Source organism: Staurois parvus, unplaced genomic scaffold (assembly GCF_062004578.1).
Source record: "Staurois parvus isolate SC_StPar_1 unplaced genomic scaffold, SC_StPar_1.0 ptg000586l, whole genome shotgun sequence".
NCBI lineage: Eukaryota > Metazoa > Chordata > Amphibia > Anura > Ranidae > Staurois > Staurois parvus.
This window is the reverse complement of record NW_028318382.1, coordinates 507,722-531,291: the sequence shown is the minus strand read 5'-3', so window position 1 is coordinate 531,291 and position 23,570 is coordinate 507,722. Positions and strand designations below refer to the sequence as shown.

The following is a 23,570-nucleotide window of genomic DNA, read 5'->3' as shown; positions in this document are numbered from 1 at the left end:
CTTGATTTAGGGTAATTGTATGCAATCCAGTTACCTAGAAGTGTTCACAGAGTGTTCACAAATGTATATATAGGAATGTACACAGAGTATTCACATACAGTATGTATATAGAGTGTACACAGAGTGATTTCACAATTCACGTGTTGTTCATGATTTGAATCCTTTTAAATTTGCACGTTTTGATAATATTATTTTTGTGAAGCATATATTTAATCGAGGGTAATACACTATTTTAGTTTTCTTTTCTTTTGGAGGTATACGTTCTTTTGGATATACATGGGAATGATAAAACTGAATATGGAGGAATAATTATTTGGACTTTTTGTATATAATTTTTCACTGACACTAAAAGGTTTATATATATATTATTGCATCCACTGGCAGCAATACTGGGGGTTATTGCGTCCAGTGACACCAATTTTGGGGTTTATTACTGTATCCAGTGACACCAGTGTTGAGGGTTATTGGCCACTGACACCAATATTGGGGTTATTATTGTATCCACTGACAACAATGCTCAGGGTTATTATTGCGGCCACTGACACCAGAGTTGGGCAGTTATTGTACTCTAGCTTCTTCAGGGTGTATTGCAATATTTTGCAGAAAATCCAGCAGGACCAAAGTTTTTGGCTGTTGAGATGTGAAAATGCACTGCTACTGTGCGGCTCGGAAGCCCTCCATACATTTCCAGTTGACAACCATTGGACTAGAGCAGTTGACAACCTGAGAGCCACAGGACTACAAGTTCCATCATGCCTGTGCAAGTCATAGCTGTAACTGTCAGTTTTGTAATCTTTGCAATGCCTCATGGGAAATGTAGTTCCACAACAGCTAGAGAGCCGCAGGTTGCCTACCCCTGGACTAGAGTGTTCCGGAGGGAAACATTTTCAAACATGTTTATAAGCACTGTACACTTAGATTATCACTAAAAACCTTGGCCTGAATTATTGTCTGCAAGAGGGGAATCCTGGTTCTCCTTGTGATGTCACAGTGCTTTTTTCTCATGTGTATTGTTGTGTTATGTTTATGACTGATAACATTATCTGTCCATGCACCCATGATGTACCGTGAGCATAGATTACGCAATGTTATTCTCTTTTATTTTTTACTATGTACATCAACACAGAGATGATGCAGCATACTTTTCCTTGTATCCCATGTTTTGCACACTGTTATTAAAGTGGTAGTAAAGCCTAACAGTAAATATTCTTAAAAGTTTTGTTCCCTTCCCCATCCTTCTACCTACCCTGCATACCCTATATATAAAGATCTATATACTTACCTTGTTTAAATCTGGTCTGGTCCGGTTATGCGATCCTGCAGCTCCGGCTCCCCTGCCTACCCATATATATATATATATATATATATATATATATATATACATACATACACACACACTGTATGTTGAAATGCATTTTTATTACAAAATATATGAAAAATATTTTTAAAAATACATTTCAAATATACTGTATGTCTTTAAAAATACAAATCAACATTTTTGGAATGCATTTACAAATATATGTAAAAGTATATGTTAAAATGACTTTATATGCTAAAGCAAATCTGAGGAATATATTAAAAAATATATATATTTTTAAAAGCTGAATATGGAGGAATAATTATTTGGACTTTTTGTATTTTTTAAAAATTCTGTAATATATAAAAAATGCATTTCAACGTGCAGTATATATATATATATCTATAAAAATTTTTGAGTCAAAGAAGTCCAAAATGCTGGTTTGCGGCAGTTTACAGCGTTTTACCGCATTTTGCCACGTTTTTGAGCGTTTTTACAGCTAAAAAACTCCTCTAGAAACCCACAAGTCCTGGGGGTTTTTTTTTTATAGATATATATATCTATAAAAATTTTTGAGTCAAAAAAGTCCAAAACGCTGGTTTGCGGCAGTTTACAGCGTTTTACCGCATTTTGCCACATTTTTGAGCGTTTTTACAGCTAAAAAACTCCTCTAGAAACCCACAAGTCCTGGGGTTTTTTCCAGCCAAAATACGTCCCAACCAATGTTGAGTACACTCTATGTGTGCATGGACACATATGATAACATGCTTGGGGGGATTACTGGCTGTAGAAAAAAACTTCAAAATACAAAAACAGTCTCTGTAAAAACGTCAAGTGTGCATGAGGACTTAAATCACAACAGGGTGTGATGATAATGCGGTCTGAGTATTCCAAAGTTGTGTGGGAAAATAAAAGACAGCCTTGTTATTTTCAAATTTGCAAGCAAGCAGTGATAGTTTTTAGAACAGAAGATTGTATTTAAAACGGAGCTCCATGTAAAAGAAGTTCTACTTTAAGGCCTTGTCCCCTGCTCCCCATTAAGGACTGGCACCTTTGAGGAGCAAGGGGGGGAGGTAACCCGATTTTGACAGGTACCAGCTCCCACTTCCATTGAGATTGCCTAGGCAATCGGGAAGCAGAAGTTGTCCTTCCCCTCTCCCTCCCTGTAGTCTTCTGAGACTCATGACAGGTCCCAGAAGACTGTGGGACCATTCACAAAGTGGGCACCCAGCTGTGAGACCGAAAGCTGTCACAACCGGGTGCCCACACTGAAGATGCCGGCAACGGGGACACAGGACGGCCGGTGAACCCAACTGCAGTGAGGACACTGTTGAATCAAGGGACAGGTGAGTGTCTGTCAGCAGCTACAGTTTTGTTGACTCTTCTTTTTTTCATTTTGGCTGAAGCACCGCTTTAACTGTTAGAACCCTGTTTCATTTTAAATATAGATTACTTATCAAATTTCTTTCTGTTACTACTGTAGCACTTTTCTTGTCAGGGTGGTGCGGAATGACCCCTAAGTAGTGTGGCAGGCTAACATTTTAATCTCATGGTCTGGTTCTTGGTGTATAGTATGGAGAAAAATAGGTCAGGCACCAGTAACTTTAGTTTTATTACCTTTTATTGCTGAAGTCAATTCTAGGAGAGAAGGTTTAGGGGTGCAAGATAGCCAAAGATAGCCCGGACAGGTATTTTGAAGAAGCCGTAGTTATAGTAGGGCCTTTATGAGCAGCTTATTGGTATTTGCTGGCACTGAAGGAGCAGCCAGACAGATCTTTGATCCTGTAAGTGCAGTCACAGTCTTTGTTAGTTGCAGTGGATCTCTCTCTAAAGCTGGCCATAGACGGTTCTAATTCCTGCTGAATCGGCCATGCATCAAACTATGTATGGGCAGGCTGAATATACCCAAGTTGATCAAGCGATCAACTTGGGTACAACCAGCCTGCCGGATTTTACATGCAATTATTGCTGGCGGCTATTATAGCCTCTAGCAATAATCACTGTATTCTCCTGGCGAGGACACCTTCTGCAACCCATGGTTGCAGGAAAGAATTTTTCATCGTCTATGGCCTGCCTAAGAAATCTGTCTCTTGATCCTCTGATAACAGTCCAATATACCTTGTCTGATAGGCAATTAATCCTTCTTACAATGGCCAGTAGTAGCTTCTACCCATCTTCTCTGTGACACAAGAAGACTCTTTGCATGCACTACCGCCATATATCCACTCCATCAGTTAGCTTAGGTTCTTGAGCCTACAGCACATTCCCCACATTAAGGAAAGGTCCTACTGGAGAAACACTCTAAATACACATCTCTCCAGGCAAGCTCCAGGAGGCAGAGAACACTCTGGAAAAGTAGGCTAAATATTTATCATCTCCCATACCTCTAAGAAAAGACCTCAGGAATGTTTGGGTCAGGTAGATATTCATAACTCAGCACTTGTCTAATTATTGGAACCTCCTTCATAGTAATAGGCTGAAGCAATCAGCCCAGGGAAGAACATAGAAAAAGGCAAACAAATGCTTATGCAATCTACACTCTAGCAACAACAAACTAAATTTAATTAGGAGCACAACAGCATAGAGCAGGGTCCCTAAACTACACTGCTTAAAAAAATGAAAGAAACACTTTAAAAACACATCAGATCTCAATGGGGAAAACTATCATGCTGGATATCCATATTGATATGGACTGGGACTGTTGGGATTGTAAGGATGGCCCATCATTTGATGGAAATAAAAATCTACAGAGGACTGAATTCAAAGACAACCCGACAATCAAAGTAAAAAAAATATGCATCAGGCCAGTCCATTTTGCTGAAATTTCATTGCAGCAACTCGAAATGGTACTCAGTAGTTTGTATGGCCAGGACCATGGACCAGGGCATCACTGAGCTCCTGGACAGTCTGAGGTGCAACCTGGCAGCGTCATATAAACCGAAACATGATATCCCAGAGCCAGAGCCAGGTATGTAGCCAGGACACAGGACTGGAACGGAGTCGTAGGATAGCCAGGGTCATAACAGTCGGGCGGTGCGGTACAGGATCAGGAGGAAATGCCAGAGTCAGGAACAGAGCCGAAGTCAGGAACCGGGGGGGCAGGAGAGTACTCAGAGTCGGGTCAGGAACAAGCCGGGTCAGAACCAAAGGAAATCGCACAGGAAACAAGCAAGACACAGGGGGAGCTGAAGACCAGTCAGCACTGAATGAGCACCGAGGTGCTCTTTAAATAGCCCGCCCAGCGCCGACAGGCGCACCTGGGTCCTAGTGCCTGCCGGTGCCGTCATTGGTGACAGGCGCTCCTAGGTCCTAGTGCCCGCCTGCCTGTATACATTGTCAGGATCCTGCACATGCGCAGATTCATGTGCTGCGGCAATCTTCTTGTTCCCTGACAGCCTGTCTCCTGGAATCTCCTCCATGCTCTTGAGACTTTGCTGGGAGACACAGCAAATCTTCTGGCAATGGCACATATTGATATGCCATCCTGGAGGAGTTGGACTGCCTGTGCAACCTCTGTAGAGGGTCCAGGTATCGCCTCATGCTACCAGTGACATTGACCCAAGCCAAATGCAAAACAGTGAAAAACAGTCAGAAAAGATGAGTATGGATAAAAAAGTCAGTGCCCTCCACCTGTAAAACCATTCCTGTTTTGGGGGTCATCTCATTGTTGCCCATCTAGTGCACCTGTTGTTAATTTCATTAACACCAAAGCTGCTGAAACTGATTAACAACCCCCTCTGCTACTTAACTGACCAGATCAATATTCCAGGAGTCTAATTGACTTGATGCTATACTCTAATTAAAAAGTGTTCCTTTATTTTTTTTGAGCAGTGTATATAGCTATTGCACTCATCCAACAATGATATCTCTTTGAGATAGTTCCCTACCTTGTTTTTGGAGAAATTGTCAGGTGGTTTAGTTCTCCAGCATCCACTAAAAACTTAAATAATGCCAAATGTATAACTGACAACCTCATCCACTACAACCTGCTAACTTGCAATACAACTCATGCAGCATCAGTGCAGGAGGGGCGGACTGACAACTCATGGGGCCCCCGGGCAATAGGGGATCATGGGGCCCCTGTGTCCTTGCCCAAACTCAAAATAGCCTATGAAAAAGGTACCAGAGGCATCTCATGGGGCCCCCTACTGACCCCGGGCCCTCGGGCAGTACCCGAGTTTCCAAATGGTCAGTCCGCCCCTGTGCAGGACAAACCTTATTTCTTATTAAGACTTACTCTGCTATGGTATACAGGGATGCGGGATTGGCTACAAAAGAAGACAAATGTACATTTCTGCACATGTAGTTTTGAGGCAATGATCCATCTTAAAAGGAAGCTTGTTTCATAATAGTAGCATTTTAATTGATATCTGTTCATCTGCTTTATACCATCATAGAGTGTAATAGTATTCTTTTCTCTGGCAGGGGCCTGGTATTTGACAGCCTGTATGGAAACCTATTGAAAGTGGACTCTAATGGGAACGTACTTGTCTGTGTCCATGGCTTCCGTTTTTTGAAAGGGTAAGTGGATAGCCTTTTATACAAATCACACCTCTTACTGAGTGGAGTGACGGGGGCCAGTGCAAGCTGAGCCTGGAAATCTAGGCCTGGAGAGAGTAGGATGTCACTGGGGTGCTGTCATGATGCTAAATACTGCCCTGCAGATCCCTGTGGGTTTAATATTGCTATTTATAAATCCATTGTCCAGTGGCCAGGATTCCTTTCAGTCTCCTCTTTGTCCTCTGACAGTCTCCTCCGCTGACCTGTCATGGTGTGTACAACCCTCTCACCCTACTGACACCTTTCATACAGCCAATAAACATTAAATATAAATGGCTCATATAAAATAGCTATAATAGGGAATCTTTTAAACAAGTAGACAATCATTGTTTTCTTCTTAATTGTTGCAATATGAAGGAATTCACGCTCTGCATTCCTTCTCTTTTCACTTTATTCTGTTTATATTGTCATGTGAAAAAAGTCATTAAGTTGAAACATAATTGGACTTTTTGGTATAATAAAATACTGACACATGATTATTTTAGTAAAACAGTGGTCTGCTGCAGGCAGCTTTATATGTCAAATTATCAACTTGTGGGGAGGTGCTGCGCGTTGTGACAGCAGTAAATACAGGGTTTAGTTGCAATAAAACTTGAAACTTGTATTGAGGAGAATGCCAATTACAAACACCCCAGCAGGAGAAAGCCACTTGGGGAAAACACTCACAGTTCAGTTCACAGGCAGAGATGCAGCGGGGAGAGTTTCACCGATATTGTCTGTTTTGGAGGGTGAAAAATAGCCTGGCCGGTCTGGTCCCAAAAGGTGAGGCTTCCTTGAGGTTAGCAGATCCCTTACATGTTCCCCCTTATCAGGAGCCTTTCCCTGCCACTAGTCACTATGCCTGTCAGGCAGGGTCTCTCTCCCTACTCTACCCAGTTCCCAAAAGTGTGCCAAAACCTGGGGCAGGGATTTATAAAGAGTTTTTAATGTATAGAGTAAGCACACCACATAGCCACACTGCTTTAGCAATAAGTTTGTATTAGGCATATACAGTACATACAATCACCCAGCAGGTACAGATAACCAAGTATGTCATCTAATATCAATCATAATACAACAAAGATATACACTCCATTGTTGAATCACAGCAATGAACATGCATGCATATAGGTAAAATGAGCTACACTTAAAACATTTCAGAGCTGATGTTCAGAAATGCATACAGGAATTCAATACCCAGAATAGAGTAGTGAAAAGGAAATGCTGAGCCAGACTCTGGTGAAAAGAGAGAGGAGGAGGGAAAAAACATTTTGGGGATTTAAAAAAAAAAAAAACTCTCAGGAACCTCCTCTTGTTCTTGAGAAAGGGGTTTTTGAATCCCCAAAATGTTTTTTTAATCCCTCCTGCTCTCGCCTCCTTTTTCATTACTCTATTCTGAACATTATTGAACACTGAAGGACATTAATGACTATAGCACTAGGGCGAGTGTACTTGGATATCAGCATTGGTGGTCTTTGAAGTTTGCCTTAAAAGACTGGCCACACCAAAAAAAAATTAATACAGGTGCACCTCGGTTTACGAATTTAATGTGTTTTTCAGGACGTTTCGTATTGCGAAAAATTCGTAAACCGAAATGCAAATTCCCATGGGAATGCATTGAAAACCAATTAATCCATTCCAGAAGTAAGAAAAAGTGTAAAAAAAAAAGTTCCCTGTCGCTATAGGTCAGTGCCGGATTTTAAATGTAATTACCAGATTTTTTTCTTAAAGAAACAATGTTTCCTTTTAGTTTGTTTCCCGAGATAAAAGAAACAAAGTATCCTTTAGCCTTGGGGAAAGTGACAACTAATTCTGTGAGCTCTAGCGAAGAAAAAAAAAGCCAGCAATTGCATTTACAAATCGGCACCAACATACACTTCGTATTGCATAAAAAATTTGTAAAAAATTAATAAACCGAGGCATTATTTTCAATGGATTTTCATTCGTAAACCAAAAATTACGTTAACCGAGGCATTCGTAAACCAAAGTACACCTGTATTTCAGCACTATTAAGTGGTTGCTGACAAACAGAATCATATGCTGGCTTCAACTGTCAGGGACTCCAGAGGTACAGTAAAATATTTTCACTCGAAATTCCAGTTCTGCTCAATTGTTGTAGCCATTGCCAGTATAAATGATGATGTCACTTTCTTGATGAATTCTCCAGGATGTAGAATAAACAAATAGTGGGAGGGGTGCACAAACACAAACCCATCAGTGGAACCTTTGAGAGATAAAAAAACAGGGTGAAATATCTGCTCTGGGTGAAGTTGACCTTTACCAATGGAGAACTGTATTAAATAAATGTGTATGTCAAGACAACCAACAGAGAGATCATAGTCCCCTTGCTTCTTAGAGAAGGAGGGAGCCTTGAGTCTGCTACATGCTGCTACATGGGGTTTTGGCAGGACTGGAAGATTTTCCTGATGCTTATGGATAACATCAAATTTCATCAGACAGCCCAACCAAACAAGCAGTAAAGTAGTAAATGACTGATTGAGATACCCTGGAGATACGAATGCTGCTGCTGAGGTCTGTGTGCACATTGGCAAGCGCATTTGTATGATACAATATGGTGTATTGTTAATTAGTTCTGATTACCACCGTCTCTTTTCCATCCTTGTCTTTCAGAGCAGAGGTTTGGAGTAAATACCCCAACAAATTCATCCAAAGAGATGACACCAAGAGGTTCCATGTTCTAAATACTCTCTTTAATCTTGCAGGTAAGGAATGTGTTCATCTACTTATCCCAAAGCTTTCACATGTGTTATAGAGGTTGACAACATAGATGAGAGGGCAAGCTTCAGAGTGAAAGCAGACTATGGGAGTACTGGTCAGGCTATGGACAGAAAACTGTCTGCATGAAATCAGGACCAATCACAATCTAATTCCTAGCTCAGTGATATAAGCAGTACACATGCTGTGAATTGTTTGTTGCCTTTTCTTCAGAAGGAACAATCATCACTGGGATGTGTCAAGATTTTCCAACATATCTGAAAATCTCCACATGCCATGAAAAATACCTAATTACTTGTTTTGTTATACTTTACCCTGCCCTTTTATCACAAAAGATGTTTGACTTGATGTATGTCCATCAGTGTTTGTCATTGTTAGCCACAGATAAGGAATTACAGGCCTTGAAAGTAGCACATTGGCTCTGAGGCCCAAAATGATCCCTTTACTATATACCTATGATGAGACCTATGTTTGAGGAGGGTACTCATTTGTAATCCTAGCACTGGAACCATCTGTTTTGGTTCCTCACTGGGTTGTCATGTAGGACAATTAAGGTGCATGGCTTGAACTACAATGAAGTGATCAAAAAGCACATCAGGCTAACAATAGTAGTAGTTATAATAGATTCAGGCAGGTGTAGTAATACAACATATTATTCACAGGAGCTACAAAATTGAGAGATGTGTGCTTTTGTCTCCACAGAGACCTATTTGTATGCTTGTCTGGTGGACTACTTCACTGACTGCTCCCGATACGTAAAGTACATGTTCTCACCTGTACAAAAGTTTATTTTTTGTTTATTACATTGGGATCTCAGTGTTCTAATGGATTATCTTCACAAGCACCACTATGCATGGGGTTGTGCAAGTTTTCCAACATTAAAGTACATCTGTGCCCAGACTATGGACAAACTGTTTATAAATTCGTAAAGTGGACCTTCATGCATATTATCAAAAAAAAGTAAAGGCACTTTTAAAAACATTTTGAAACTGCATTCTAACAACACATTCTTACCCTTCACAGCAGGGTAAAATCATTTTCCTTTTGTATACCCTGTCCTCCTCTCCTGGTGGCCTGGAGGATTCTGTCTCCCTTTCACTTCCCAGAATAGTTTCTGTTCCCACATGATGACACCAGCGCACTTCCCACTCTACCCTGTCTCTCTATACATAATCAGGGGGGAAAAAATGTATTTTCCACAAAATCTCACAAGATCTCTCTGTATCCTAATCAGATCTTTCTAAAAGCACTGGTTACATAGCCTTCCTAGGAGGTATCTGTAATATGGGGACTAATCCTAATGAGATCTTTCTAAAAGCACTGGTTACATAGCCTTCCTAAGAGGTATCTGTAATACGGGGGCTAATCCTAATGAGATCTTTCTAAAAGCACTGGTTACATAGCCTTCCTAGGAGGTATCTGTAATACGGGGGCTACATGACCAGTGCCTAGCAAACTAGGAAGTGGTATCCAAATGAATGTAATGAAAGAAATAACTATTTCATTTAAAAAATGACTTTCAGTTGCATGCGAGTATAATGTATTTCCTGAACATGGAAGTTTTGCGTTCAGAAAATACTCCATATGCACATGCGCCTTTAAAGGTAGCTTGTCTAAAGAAAAACATTTTTAGATTTGATTTGAATGAGTTTAGAGAAGATGACTCTCTGATTTTCTTTGGAAGTGAATGCCAGAGTTTTGGAGCATAACAGGAGAAGGCTTGTCTCCCATCGGGTGTAGGTGAGTATGGGAGACATGGAAGACCAGAATTTGAAGAGTGGAGGTTATGAGGGAGGAGTAAGTTTATAAAAATTCAGAGAGATAGTGGGGTGCCAAGACATGAAGAGACTTATAGGTGAGCAAAGGGATCTAAAAAGTCTATCCGAAACCTGACGGGTAGCCAGTGCAAGGACTCCAGGATAGGGGTAATACGATCCCTTGTACCAGACCTAGTCAGGACTCTGACTGCAGAATTTTGTACATATTGAAGTTGATTAATAGTGGATTTAGGTACACCAGTGAGTAGACGCATGTAATTGTCAAGTTGGAAGAACACAAATGTATGGATCACAAAGATCACAACAAAGGCTCCAGAGTCATGTTTCAGTAGGTTTCTAAAAGCTTAGAAACACCTGCTGGTTGTTTACATTTGGTTATCAAGCTGCCAAGATCTGCTCCCCATAAAAAAGCCAAGATTTCAATAACTGTATTATGAACTTTGAAAACCACATTTCTCCACAATGCTTATAACTTCATAGATGGATGAGAGCTGTTTTTAAAGTACTTTTACAACCTGTTTAGCATAAGTATGTACTTCAGTGTGCATGATCTGGGTCCAGATTCACTTTAAAGCCCAACCCAAGACAAAACCTTTTGCTTTTTGTATGGGGGGGGGGGGGGGCAGGAAGTGATGAGAAATATCGCCAATTAGGACAGTTATTATTATTATTATTATAATAGAGGATTTATATAGCGCCAACAGTTTGCTCAGCGCTTTACAATATAAAGGGAGACAATACAGCAACAATACAGTTCAATACAAGAGGGTTAGGAGGGCCTGATCTTGGGAGCTTACAATCTCACTCTGAGACAAGAATAAAACTATTTTTTAGCAGAGTGAGAAAAGATCAGGCTGGCCATAGATGAGCAGCACAGTGGCTAAATGGTTAGCATTTCTGCCAGGCAGTACTAGGGTCACTGGTTCGAATCCCAACCATGGCACCACCTGCCTGGAGTTTGCTTGTTCTCCCTGTGCCTGCGTGGGTTTCATCTGGATACTCCAGTTTCCTCCCACATTCCAAACACATGTTGGTAGGTTAATTGGCTCCTGTCTAAATTGACCCTAGTGTGTGTATATATGAATGTAAATTAGGGACCCTAGATTGTATGCCCCTTGAGGGTTAGGGACTGATGTGAATGTACAATATAAGCTTAAATGTAATGTAAAGCGCTGCATAACTTGACAGCGCTATATAAGTACCTGAAATAAATAGACAGATTTTTTCTTTAATCCAGTTGGCTGATTAAAAAAAAAAAATGAACAGACTCCCCCGTCCACACATTTGAGGTGGATGAAGGAATCTTCCCCGTTGGGCTATTGTATTCTGACAGTGGGACTCCTCCACTGCCAGAATACACTGATCAGCACCGCAGCCAATTTTCCAACAGTCCTGTTTGAGAGAAGATTATCACTAGGTCGACTCCTCTCAAATGGGAACGACCATAGATGGTTCAAAAATCGTACAGTCTCTATTAAATTTTGACTCATCTATGGCCAGCTATAGAGCTTTTGACCATGTTTATTTTGTTGTGTATGCTTTGTTCTGGGAACGATGCCCTCCCTTGCCTCACAGACATCACAAAATCTGACTAAAAGTGTATCTCTTCCCAAGATTATCTAAAATTTAAAAAGTAGCTGATATAAGGCTTTGAATACTAAAAGGAAAGGTATGTAAATTACATTCCATAGAGACAATTACTCTCTATGGTGGTCATGGCTTCAGTACTTGTGAAGCTTATTTGAATCCAGGGTATACTACGATAAAGTGTTATACACTGCTAATGAGGCTTAGAATATCTGCATAACCAGAAAAAGAACTGTGCCATAAACAAATATATCTTTCATTAACCACTTGCCCTCCAGAGAATTTACCCCCCTTCCTGACCAGGCCATTTTTTGTGTTACAGCGCTGTGTTACTTTAACTGACAAGTGAGTGGTCATGCAACGCTGCACTGAAATGAAATTTACGTCCCACGCATTGAGCTTTATTTTGGTGGTATTTGATCGCCTGTGTGTTTTTAATATTTTGCACTATAAAAAAAAGACCGATTTTGAAAAAAAAAAATATTTTTGACTTTTTGCTATTAAACATGTCCAGTAAAAAATGTAAAAAATAAAATTTTGTCATAAATTTAGGTCAAAATGTATTCTGCTACATGTCTTTGCTAAAAAAAAATCCAAATACGTGTAAATTAATTGGTTTGCGTGAAAGCTATAGCGTTTACAAATGGCAGTATATACAGTTGAAACTCGAAAAATTTGAATATTGTGCAAAAGTTCATTTATTTCAGTAATGCAACTTAAAAGGTGAAACTATTATATGAGATAGACTCATTACATGCAAAGCAAGATAGTTCAAGCCGTGATTTGTCATAATTGTGATGATTATGGCTTACAGCTCATGAAAACCCCAAATCCACAATCTCAGAAAATCAGAATATTGTGAAAAGGTGCAATATTCTAGGCTCAAAGTGTCCCACTCTAATCAGCTAATTAAGCCGTAACACCTGCAAAGGGTTCCTGAGCCTTTAAATGGTCTCTCAGTCTGGTTCAGTAGGAATCACAATCATGGGAAAGACTGCTGACCTGCGACTTATAGCGGGACTGTGGCGGACGTTCTGACACTGGGGGGAACTGACTTGGTGTCACTGACATCCCCAGTGACACAAACACAGTGATCAGTGCTAAAAAGAAGCACTGACACTGTAATAATGGCACTGGGCAGGAAGGGGTTAACATGAGGGATGATCAAAGGGTTAACTGTGTGCTGGGAGTGTTTTGCTAGGGGTCGGGATGTGTGTGATTCACTGTAATCACTCTGTTGTAGATGGCTGTGCTGTGCACAGCCATCCACAGCAGTGTGCCCAAGCTGACAGGGAGGAGAACTGTTAGTAAACAAAACAGTCCTTCTCCCCGTCAAAGATCCTCGGAAATCACTGGGCGCTGGCGAGTAATTACCAGCTGGGGCCCGGTGATTGACAGCCACAGTCGCAAATGGCAGCGCGGGTAGGGCTAGCGCACACCCCCTACCCGGAAATGCAAAATTACATATATATATATATATATGTGATTTTGCGCACCGCTGCTGCTCTGTAACAGTATTCCTGCTATAGGGCGGTCGACAAGCGGTTAATGTTATGAACTGACTTTTCCCTATCCATGTAATGACTGATGGCTACCTGTAACTTCTGGAACTTCCATTGACATCAACCAAAGTTTCCAGTAGTTGCAGAGAGACACATTTGAATGTTCACATTTACACATTATTAAAATCACATCTTTAAAAATATTTACATTTTTAAATGTAGAGACCTAATTGTCAGTGTCCTAAATTCCTCTGCAGCTATGACACTGGTTACAGACACGGCAATCTGTTCATGTCCTTTAAGAGCATGTTCCAGGACGTTCGAGATACAATGGACTATGTGCATGAATCGGTAAGAGCCTGGGAGGGGTTTGGAAGATATACTTACTATCTCTTTATCATGTGTGTAGGCAACATGTCACCAGAAACACAATGTGGAGGAGATAAGCGTATGAATGCCATCACTCTACGCCTTTCTTAGTTGAGGCACAATGTTCATGGTACACAACCCTAACCAGGCCTCTGATGTGTGTTTCTCATCACATTAAAATACTCATGTGAATTCACATCACTGCTGACATTCAGACTGAACAAACACATCCGTTTTTCCTCTGGCCATATTACGGGTTCAAAAACAATGTCACGTTTTAACAGTCTGTTCCCAATTAATGGTCATTGTTATTGTTATCCTCCCATTTGTTAGCCTGTTCCAGCATAAAGCAAGCAAAGCTCCAAGAGGTTTATCCCTGTGTCAGCTTTTAAAGTTTATCTTGGAAGGATATGTCAGGTATTTCTGAAAACAGTGAGGCCCAGAGTTATGGAGAGGCAGGGGCGGACTGACAACTCATGGGGCCCCCGGGCAATAGGGGATCATGGGGCCCCTGTGTCCTTGCCCAAACTCAAAAAAGCCTATGAAAAATGTACCAGGGGCATCTCATGGGGCCCCCTACTGACCCCAGGCCCTCCGGCAGTGCCCGAGTTTCCAAATGGTCAGTCCGCCCCTGTGGAGAGGCTACAAAGGCCTTAGCCAAAGATGGCAATGCTTTAGGTAGGGCATGATGTCCAACTGCTTCATCACATTTCATCAGTTATTTTCCTGTAATCTGAAATACACATCATTTACATTATACATTATGTTGGGAACTCTGTGGCCACAAACATTTGAATCTCTATAAACGCGATTTTCAGTATAGTAAACAAGCTGGCCATTGGTTAAAGTGCAATGCTAGCCAAAGCTTTGAGGTGCTAGTAGATATTAGATGATTGTAGCCCAGTCATAGCATGGCTGGGCAGCACAGTGGCTAGATGGTTAGCACTTCCGCCTGGCAGTACTAGGGTCGTTAGTTCAAATCCCAACCACGGCACTACCTGCCTGGAGTTTGCATGTTCTTCCTGTGCCTGCGTGGGTTTCCTCCGGGTACTCTTGTTTCCTCCCATACTCCAAAGACATGCTGGTAGGTGAATTGGATCCTGTCTAAATTGGCCCTAGTATGTGTATATATGAATGTGAGTTAGGGACCTTAGATTGTATGCCCCTTGAGGGTTAGGGACTGATGTGAATGTACAATATATATGTAAAGCGCTGCGTAAATTGACGGCGCTATAGAAGTACCTGTAATTAATTAATTAATTATTGTCGCCCAGTCATGGCTGGTTATTGTCGCCCAGTAATGGCTGGTTATTTAACAAACTGGCTGGAAAAATTTTTGCTTATAGCCAAAGTTATTAATGAATAAGGATATCCCATAAGCAACTTGATAAACTGAAGATAAAACCACAAAGTTAAGTATATTAAATACGTGCAGCATGAACAATGATGCATAAACAATTATTTATTCATTTTCAGTATGCCTTCAAATTTTAGGGAAATCAGGAAGAGTCAATTACTAAGCACAGCCACAGTTTCCCCTCCCTTCTGCCATGTCATAGCCCTCCCCTCTTCTGGGAGTGTCTAATTACCGCCTGTCCTGAATCAGTGTGATATTTTACGTATTAACATGCCGTATTTTAGGGCAGCTCATACATTTAGAAAGCATGGCAATGGGAAAAAAAAAGTTAGCAGCATTGCAGGGTACTGTAGACTTCACAGCCATAGATAATTTTCCCAGGGAAGGGGGGATTCCGCCCTGGGCACTAAGAGAAAATAATTAGATTGTTGGCAAAGTATGCTGCGGTGAATTGTAGTTGTGGTAAAATTGACTCTTTATGTACATGGTAACATATACAACAGTCCTTGTGTTCAAACAATATTCTTTAAAGCAGAGCTCCACCCAAAAGGGGAAGTTCTGCTTTAAGGCTTTGCATTGCCCCCCACTCCCCATTAAGGATTGGCACCATTGGGGAGCGGGGGGGGAGTGTGCATCTGAATTTGACAGGTACCCGCTCCCACTTACGCTGCGATCGCATAAGGTGATGGGAAGTTATCCTCCCTCCCTGTAGTCTTCTGGGACACGTGACAGGTCCCAGAAGACTACGGGGCCATTCACAAAGCGCAACGCTTCTCGCGCATGCACAGTGGGTACCCGGCTGTGAAGCCGCAAACTGTCACAGCCGGTTGCCCACACTGAAGATGCCGATGCCGGGGAGAGAAGACGCCCAATGAAACCAGCGGTGGTGAGGATACCGCAGGACCGAGGGACAGGTAAGTGTCAGTATTTTAAAAGTCAGCAGCTACAGTTTTTGTAGCTGCTGACTTTTATTTTTTCAATTGTAACTCTGCTTTAACTACTGTGCTGTAAATATATATATCTACATATCAACCTCATAATAATAATTTGCAAAAAAATTAACTCTTCCATTGCATATACTTTTCTGCCTGCACATAGTCTTAAAGAAGTACTTCATTAACATAATAATTGATTACTGAACGATCAGCAACTGTTCTACAATATAGCATCCAGAATGCAGTGGTCAGAAATATGAAATGCAAATACTGCAGGGGTCAGGAGTGTGTAAAACAGTGCAGGTTGGGAGTTACTTAGAGTGTCAATGCATTTGCTTTCTGAATATGCTCATAAGGCTAACACATGTGCAGAAGGCCAACACCTATATTTTCAGAGATGCTTGACATTTCACAAGCTTCTGAATACAGTTATATAATATCCTCTAGAGGTTGTAATCCACTTCTAAATTCTCTTGCATAATTTTCCATAGGGATGCCTGAAGGAGAAAACACTAAAGAATCTAGATAAATACCTACTCAAAGATGTAAGTTCTTTTTGTTTTCATTTTAAGATGTTTTGTTTGTTCATGTTATTTGTGCATTGCATTTGGTTGCTTAGCTTACTGGATGCATTTTGTTCTGGGTTAACCATGCCTTGGATGACACAAGGATTTGATTGCTCAATTCTAAGTGTTAGGGCTGGCGGGGGACATATAAAGCATTGGACCGATGCTGCATCCACCTAGGTAAGTATAATTTAAAAAAAAAAAAACAACCTTAACTTCTCTTTTAACCTATTAGTAAGTTTTTAGATTGTGGAAGAACCTGAGAATACACAGAAAAACTGTGTATTCTTTTATATTGGTTTTTCAAAATAACAAATAATTTAGCAGTTGGATGAAAGATGTAGTGCAGTAAAACACATTTGGTATGTAAATGGTAGATATTGAAATACTGTTCAATATTGCAGAGGGGCAGCCACTAGGATTTTGAATAGTCCCTCTAAATAAGGGACAGTTGAATGCTATACCCATATTTATTTATATTCATGTATATATAAAAATTCTGCTCTCAGATGCAACAATATGTAGTAGCAGCTAGCACCAAGAGTAATGATACAAATTCGAAAGGATAAATGTAAATAAGAGTGCAGCACTTATAATTAACAAATAATAAATACTATAAAACTGTGCAATATCATATACAAACAAATATAATGCAAACAGAAAATTCCCATGAAAAGTCCACCATAAAAAGTGCAAGTTCAGTGCTATCCTCACGAAGAAAATAAAAAGAATCTTCCAAATCTATGTGAATCAAGGTAAAAAGAACTGGACACTTCAATCAATCCACCACTGTGCATGTGATTGGACCCTTACCAAATGATACAACCATCAGTTAGGGTATGGTCAATAAAGGCTTCGAATCAATCCATGCTTGGGATATGTACATCTTGAATAACAAAGTTCCTCCTGGCGTAGCATCTCAATGATATCAATAAACGTAAATAGAAACACTAGGGACTCACAATTTATTAAAGATTAAACTACTCACAAGAGTGTATAAAAGCCAAGCAGTGATCATACAGTCTTCACAATGTTTTCCTCCTCCGCTTATGTTGTGCAAAACCCGTGGCCCCGCCCGACGCGTTTCGTCAGAGCTGACATCATCAGCAGGAGTGGCCTAACAGAAGTGACGCCTTACTTAACTTATATAAAGACCAAAAAAGTGGAGGAACAAAACAACTAACACCTGCCCAAACTGGCGAAACATTTATTTATATTCATATTGTTCTGATATATTATTTATTATTTGTTAATTATAAGCACTGCACTTTTATTTACATTTATTTATATTCATATTGTTCTGATATATGATTTTTTATTTGTTAATTATAAGCACTGAACTTTTATTGACATTTATTTATATTCATATTGTTCTGATATATTATTTATTATTTGTTAATTATAAGCACTGCACTTTCATTTACATTTATTTATATTCATATTGTTCTGATATATGATTTTTTATTTGTTAATTATAAGCACTGCACTTTTATTTACATTTATTTATATTCATATTGTTCTGATATATGATTTATTATTTGTTAATTATAAGCACTGCACTTTTATTTACATTTATATATATTCATATTGTTCTGATATGTTTGCATTTTCCTCTCCTTTCTAGGACAGAATACCTTTGCTGCTGAGTCGGATGAGAGAGGTGGGAAAGATTTTTCTAGCCACAAACAGTGATTACAAATATACAGATGTGAGTATAACTTTGCATCCTCAAGGACCTGACATCACCAATGTGTAATTTCCACAGCCTCACTGTTTGCCTCTTCCCCCTAGGCTATTATGTCCTATCTGTTTGGCCATGACAAAGAAGATAAGGTTGGTATACTTTCTTTATCTTATTTGTGTAGCAGTGTTGACACCATTTTTAAAGATTAGTCAAACTAACCTACTATGGACACAGATTTGGACTGGGTAGCCTTAACAGGTTTAGCCATAAATTATGTTTAGTCAAAAGGGACAGAATTACAATTAGACTCAAGTTAAGGTAAAAGCTTAGAACAGAGCAAATATAAACCTGTTCCAATCACTATTGTTTCTATGGAAGAAGAGCAGCAAAATTAGAGTTTGTCTGCACACTTTACATCCCCCATTCTCTATCTCTTACCAGGAACATTTAGCAAAACCAAACATTCCTGTTCATGGAGTGCTTTGCCCTTACAAGTGCCAGAGGGCAGTCAAATCATGCCAGCATACACATATGTTCTCATATCTATGGAAAACTCAGGTTTAGAGGATTAGAGTGTTGGCACCTTGATTGTAACCAAATGATCAGTGGCATGATGTTCACAAGGGAGTTACTTCCAGGCAATTGGAAACGGTACATTAATTTCTAACTGAAGGGCCTGAAAGCTGCTAACATTGTTTCCCTTTTTCAGCGGCGTGTTAAATGTGTAGATGGAAAACACGATCTTCTCCTTTTCAGTTGTGCCAAGTGTGACAGGTGCAGTGCAGTGTGCTTGCAGCAGATCAAGTACATTGTACTTCACTGCAATGTAGCTCACTGCAAGTGTGCATGGACATTTGTTTGCTATTTTCCCCAGGTCAAGTCAAAGACAATACAAAAGCAGCTCAGAAGGAGTCAGAACCATCCCAAATGTCTTTCAGTGCATAAGCTGTGCCCAACTACACAAGATCTCTACTGTTGACCATACGAGCAACACCTCCCCAGGGCTGTCTTAATGCCAGGTGCATGGGGGGGCCATGATAATCTAGCAATACATTATACTTGGTCAGCACAGTGGCTAAATGGTTAGCACTTCCACCTGGTAGTACTAGGGCCGTTGGTTCAAATCCCAACCAAGGCACCACCTGCCAGGAGTTTGCATGTTCTCCCTGTGCCTGCATGGGTTTCCTCCAGGTTCTCTGGTTTCCTACCACACTCCAAAGACATGCTGGTAGGTTAATTGGATCCTGTCTAAACTATCCCTAGTATGTGTATGTATGAATGTAAGTTAGGGACCTTGGATTGTACACCCCTTGAGGGTTAGGTACTGATGTGAATGCATGAGATATATGTAAAGTTCTGTGTAAATTGATGGCACTATACAAGTACCTCAAATATATAAAAAAGAAAAAACACTTTCCAACTGTCCTGGATTTGCCGGGACAGTCACTCTTTTTACTAAGATGATCGAGGATGGCCTGGTCAGCTACTCAGAACTTGTACTGTGCCCTCCTGATGCCAGTGTTGTGCCCTCCTGACTCCCCTTGTGTTGTGCCCTTCTCACCCTCTTCCCCCGTACTGTGCCCTTGTGTTGATTAGTCTGATTTATGGCATGTTTTCTTATTGTTTAAAATCTATTTTTTTTAAAGTACCAATACATGTATGTTTAATTCTATCAACTATTTATACTTTAATTCTAGTGAGTAGGTGTGTAAATTGGGACAAATTGTTAGGGGCCCTAGTGCATTACTTTGCCCAGGGGCCCATGATGCTATTAAGACAGCCCTGCAGCTCCCTTCTAGTGTTTGTGATCTAGATTAAAAATAGTCACTTCTAATTGTTTTAGATGAACACGGGGCCTCATTTATCAAAGCGATCGAAATAAGAACTCTCTTTCTGCATAGCAACTGATTCAGACTTGCACCAGACAATAAAGGAATGTGAGGATTTGGATTTAATTGGTTGCTATGGTGAAATATAGGCAACTATTCTGGATACTTTGATTAGTGGGCCTCATAGTTCTTATAATACAAAGCCTTGTCTTGGATACATTTAAGCCATTCCTGACTTCTTGCAACAAAACAACAGGTGGATATAACTGGAGCACCTGATTATTTTTAGGAGCTGCCTAGGCTGGATACCCACTTCAGAGGGCGGTGAGAAATCCCCCATAAACCTGAGCCTTTCCTAGTAATGCCCATCACAACATTGGGATTTGTCACGCATTCATTACAGGACGAGAGAACGTACAGTCTCCTGTAGCAATAGGAAAACAACATGACAAGAGATATATTTATATACACGCGCACTGGTGATCAACATTCTAGAGTACCCCAGTTCATCCATCAGTTTATGTATCCATAGTATCTCAGGCAAGATCAAGGATTAAACTGGCCAATTTACACAAATACACACTGATAATATTATAGGTGTGCACATATCTATCAAACCAATTTATAGTAAGATTTGTAACATTGTAGCATTACCATACATTATGTGGCATGTTAGCATGCACTGCCATATCCCTAGGTGCACACCTAAGCGTTTTGCGCAGTGTTTTGCAGAAACATGCTACAGTCCATTTAACATGATTTCCTATGGGACACGTTCACATCTCTGCGTTTTCACCCGGTGCATATTTTGGAAAGGGTCAGGAACTTTTTTGAATGCAAAAAGTTGCATTTTTGGTTCTATAGACTTCAATGGAAATGCTTCAGCAAAGCATGTAGTGCATTTTTGCGGTGTTTTAGATCTGCCTAGCAATAAAAAAAAAACACAACGAATCAAAAACGAGTCACAAACATAAGAGCAAAAACACAACACAAACCGCACTGCAGAAATGGGTCAAACGCAAACTGCATAGGTGTGAACTTAGCCTAAGACAGCCTGTTCATTGTGAATGGGCTGCAGTAGTATTACAGCTGTCCTTTTCATGCATTTGCTCCCTTTTTTTGCCAAAGCACAACAACACACAGATGGTTCACATCTGTGAATTGTGGCATGCTAAAATGCAGGTCCATTGGGGTGGGTTGGGGACGTGTATTGGGGCCCCTCTAAAAATTATTATTATACACGCCCAGTCAATAATGCACTGGGTCCCCTATCGACTTGTATTAATTTACACACCTACTCTCTAGAAATAAGTGCGATGCAACACATCACAGTTCCTGTGTTACCCCTGGCCGTGCGGGCCGCGTTTTGTGTGGGCATGAGAGCCCATTTATTTAAATGGACTCCCGTGCCCGGTGACACGCAGGGAAGAAGTCCCTGCACTTCTTTGGAAAACGCAGCCCGCATGGGAACCTCAGTCCCCAGTATGGTTGTGTTTTCCAGTGTGGGCAGCGTGCCAGTAGAACTAATGGCACCCGCCCGCGGGTCCGCATTCCTCTGTGCGGGTGGTGCGGCTGCATGGATTTTCGTGCAGATCCGCAGCGGCACCACCCACACATATGTGAACCAAGCCTTATGCCGCTTTGAAAAAAGTTTGCTGGGTTTTTTTGCCTGTAAATGCACCTCAATGTCATGCACACATAGGCATTTACAGGCAACGAGGGGAACATTTACAGCCAGAAAAAAAGTAACTTTACCAGCATGCTCAGGAGAGAAAAAAAAACGGAACGCATATAAACGTATATAAACACTAGAAGCACTTTGGTGCATTTGGGCGTTAACACATTCTAACGACCAGAATAAATTAATATTCTGGCCAATAGAATATATTAACACACGAACACACCTAAATGTGTGTGTAACACGTGGCTTTGCAAAATTTTTTAAGCTGCTTTTCTCCTACCAGGCGAAAAGGCATGCAGAGGAGTTGAGCAAATGCTCAGTGTGTGAGTGACCTTACCGTTTGTTGCAGTAATGCCTAGTATCATGCATGTTCTACTACATGGTTCTGCATTGCAGAGGTGTGAATTCTGCCTTAGGTTCCTTACACATGAACATTTCGGGCTGGTCCGTCTGTCCGTTTTTCAGGCGGACCCGATCGGACCCTCCATTCTTCTCTATGGAGCATTGGGTGTAAAAGAACTTCTGTTCGTTTACACCCGCCTATCTCCAATCTGATCTGTCAAAAATAAATGGAAGGGGATCCATTTCCCTCTGTCTGGGCAGATCGTCGGGCAGTCAGATATAAAAGGACAGCCCGTCCATTTACATCCGACTGCCCATAGAGCAGAGCGGGATGTGTTTGAATCCTGGTTCACACTGATGCGGTGCAGAATTTGCAGCGGTTTTTGTGCGAATTCCGCACCGCATCAGAATCGCACCCCATTCATGCGAACCGCTGCAGGTGTGTATGTTAAGTTAACAACACCCCAAAAGCGGTCCACAAAATGCGGTGCGATGTGCAGAATCGTATCGCATAGATGTGAATACCCATGCGATCTGATTCTAGTGCTGGCCCAAAAAAGGGTCCTGCACCTTTTTGGTGAGGTTGCGGTGCGATCAGAGCCATACAAAATGTATCCCCTTCCTTTAGATTGTAAGCTCCATGAGCAGGGCCCTCTTATTCCTTCTGTACTGAAATGTTTTATAATTGTACTGTCTCCCTTATATTGTAAAGCGCTGCGCAAACTGTTGGTGCTATATAAATCCTGTATAATAATAATGCCTCCAATCACACTGCACACAAATTACTTGTGATTTGCACAGGAATGCGGTGAGATACCGCACTGCATATATGTGAACCCAGGCTGAATAAGCAGAGAAGACATGGACCCCTCCTCAGCTGGGGATCAACAGACAAACCCCCCGCTGAGCAAGCAGATCACAAGCTGAGTCCACCCCATGTGACAGGCTGCAGTTGCTGACCTCTCCCTCTGAAAAAAAAATTATAATTGCCTGGTTGTTATACTGATCCATTGGCTTTAATTCGTTCTACAATAAACAAGTTACTTTTCACATGCTTTTTCCACATTAATGGTTGCAAGAACCACATTGAAAGAGAGACAGGTAACTAGCATTTTCAGAAGGGAATCAGCAATGGCCTTGTATTTCTCTAGCATGTTTCCTAAAAAGGAATTCTGGACCTGTATATGCTGTTACGCCTGTAGGTTTCTAAACAGACCAGGGTATAAAATGCACATAGACGACTTTACTTAACTGTATTATTTTCTGTCTGGCTCTTCAATGATTTAATCACCTGTTCTGGGACATTGGGGACCTATCTGTGACATATCTTGATTATTATGTTACTGGCTGACAGTACACCAGGCCTGT

General features: G+C 40.8%; 1 protein-coding gene across 1 annotated transcript in view; it reads left to right on the top strand.

Annotated features, from left to right (window-relative positions):
- Positions 1-23,570, top strand: part of LOC149450005 (cytosolic purine 5'-nucleotidase-like) — a 65,804-nt gene that overhangs the window by 15,823 nt on the left and 26,411 nt on the right. The window contains exons 4-10 of the mRNA XM_089692407.1: positions 5,723-5,818; positions 8,468-8,559; positions 9,275-9,332; positions 13,697-13,790; positions 16,592-16,645; positions 18,291-18,374; positions 18,458-18,499. Coding sequence (XP_089548533.1) covers positions 5,723-5,818; positions 8,468-8,559; positions 9,275-9,332; positions 13,697-13,790; positions 16,592-16,645; positions 18,291-18,374; positions 18,458-18,499 — 520 coding nt within the window. The remainder of the gene's footprint in view (positions 1-5,722; positions 5,819-8,467; positions 8,560-9,274; positions 9,333-13,696; positions 13,791-16,591; positions 16,646-18,290; positions 18,375-18,457; positions 18,500-23,570) is intronic.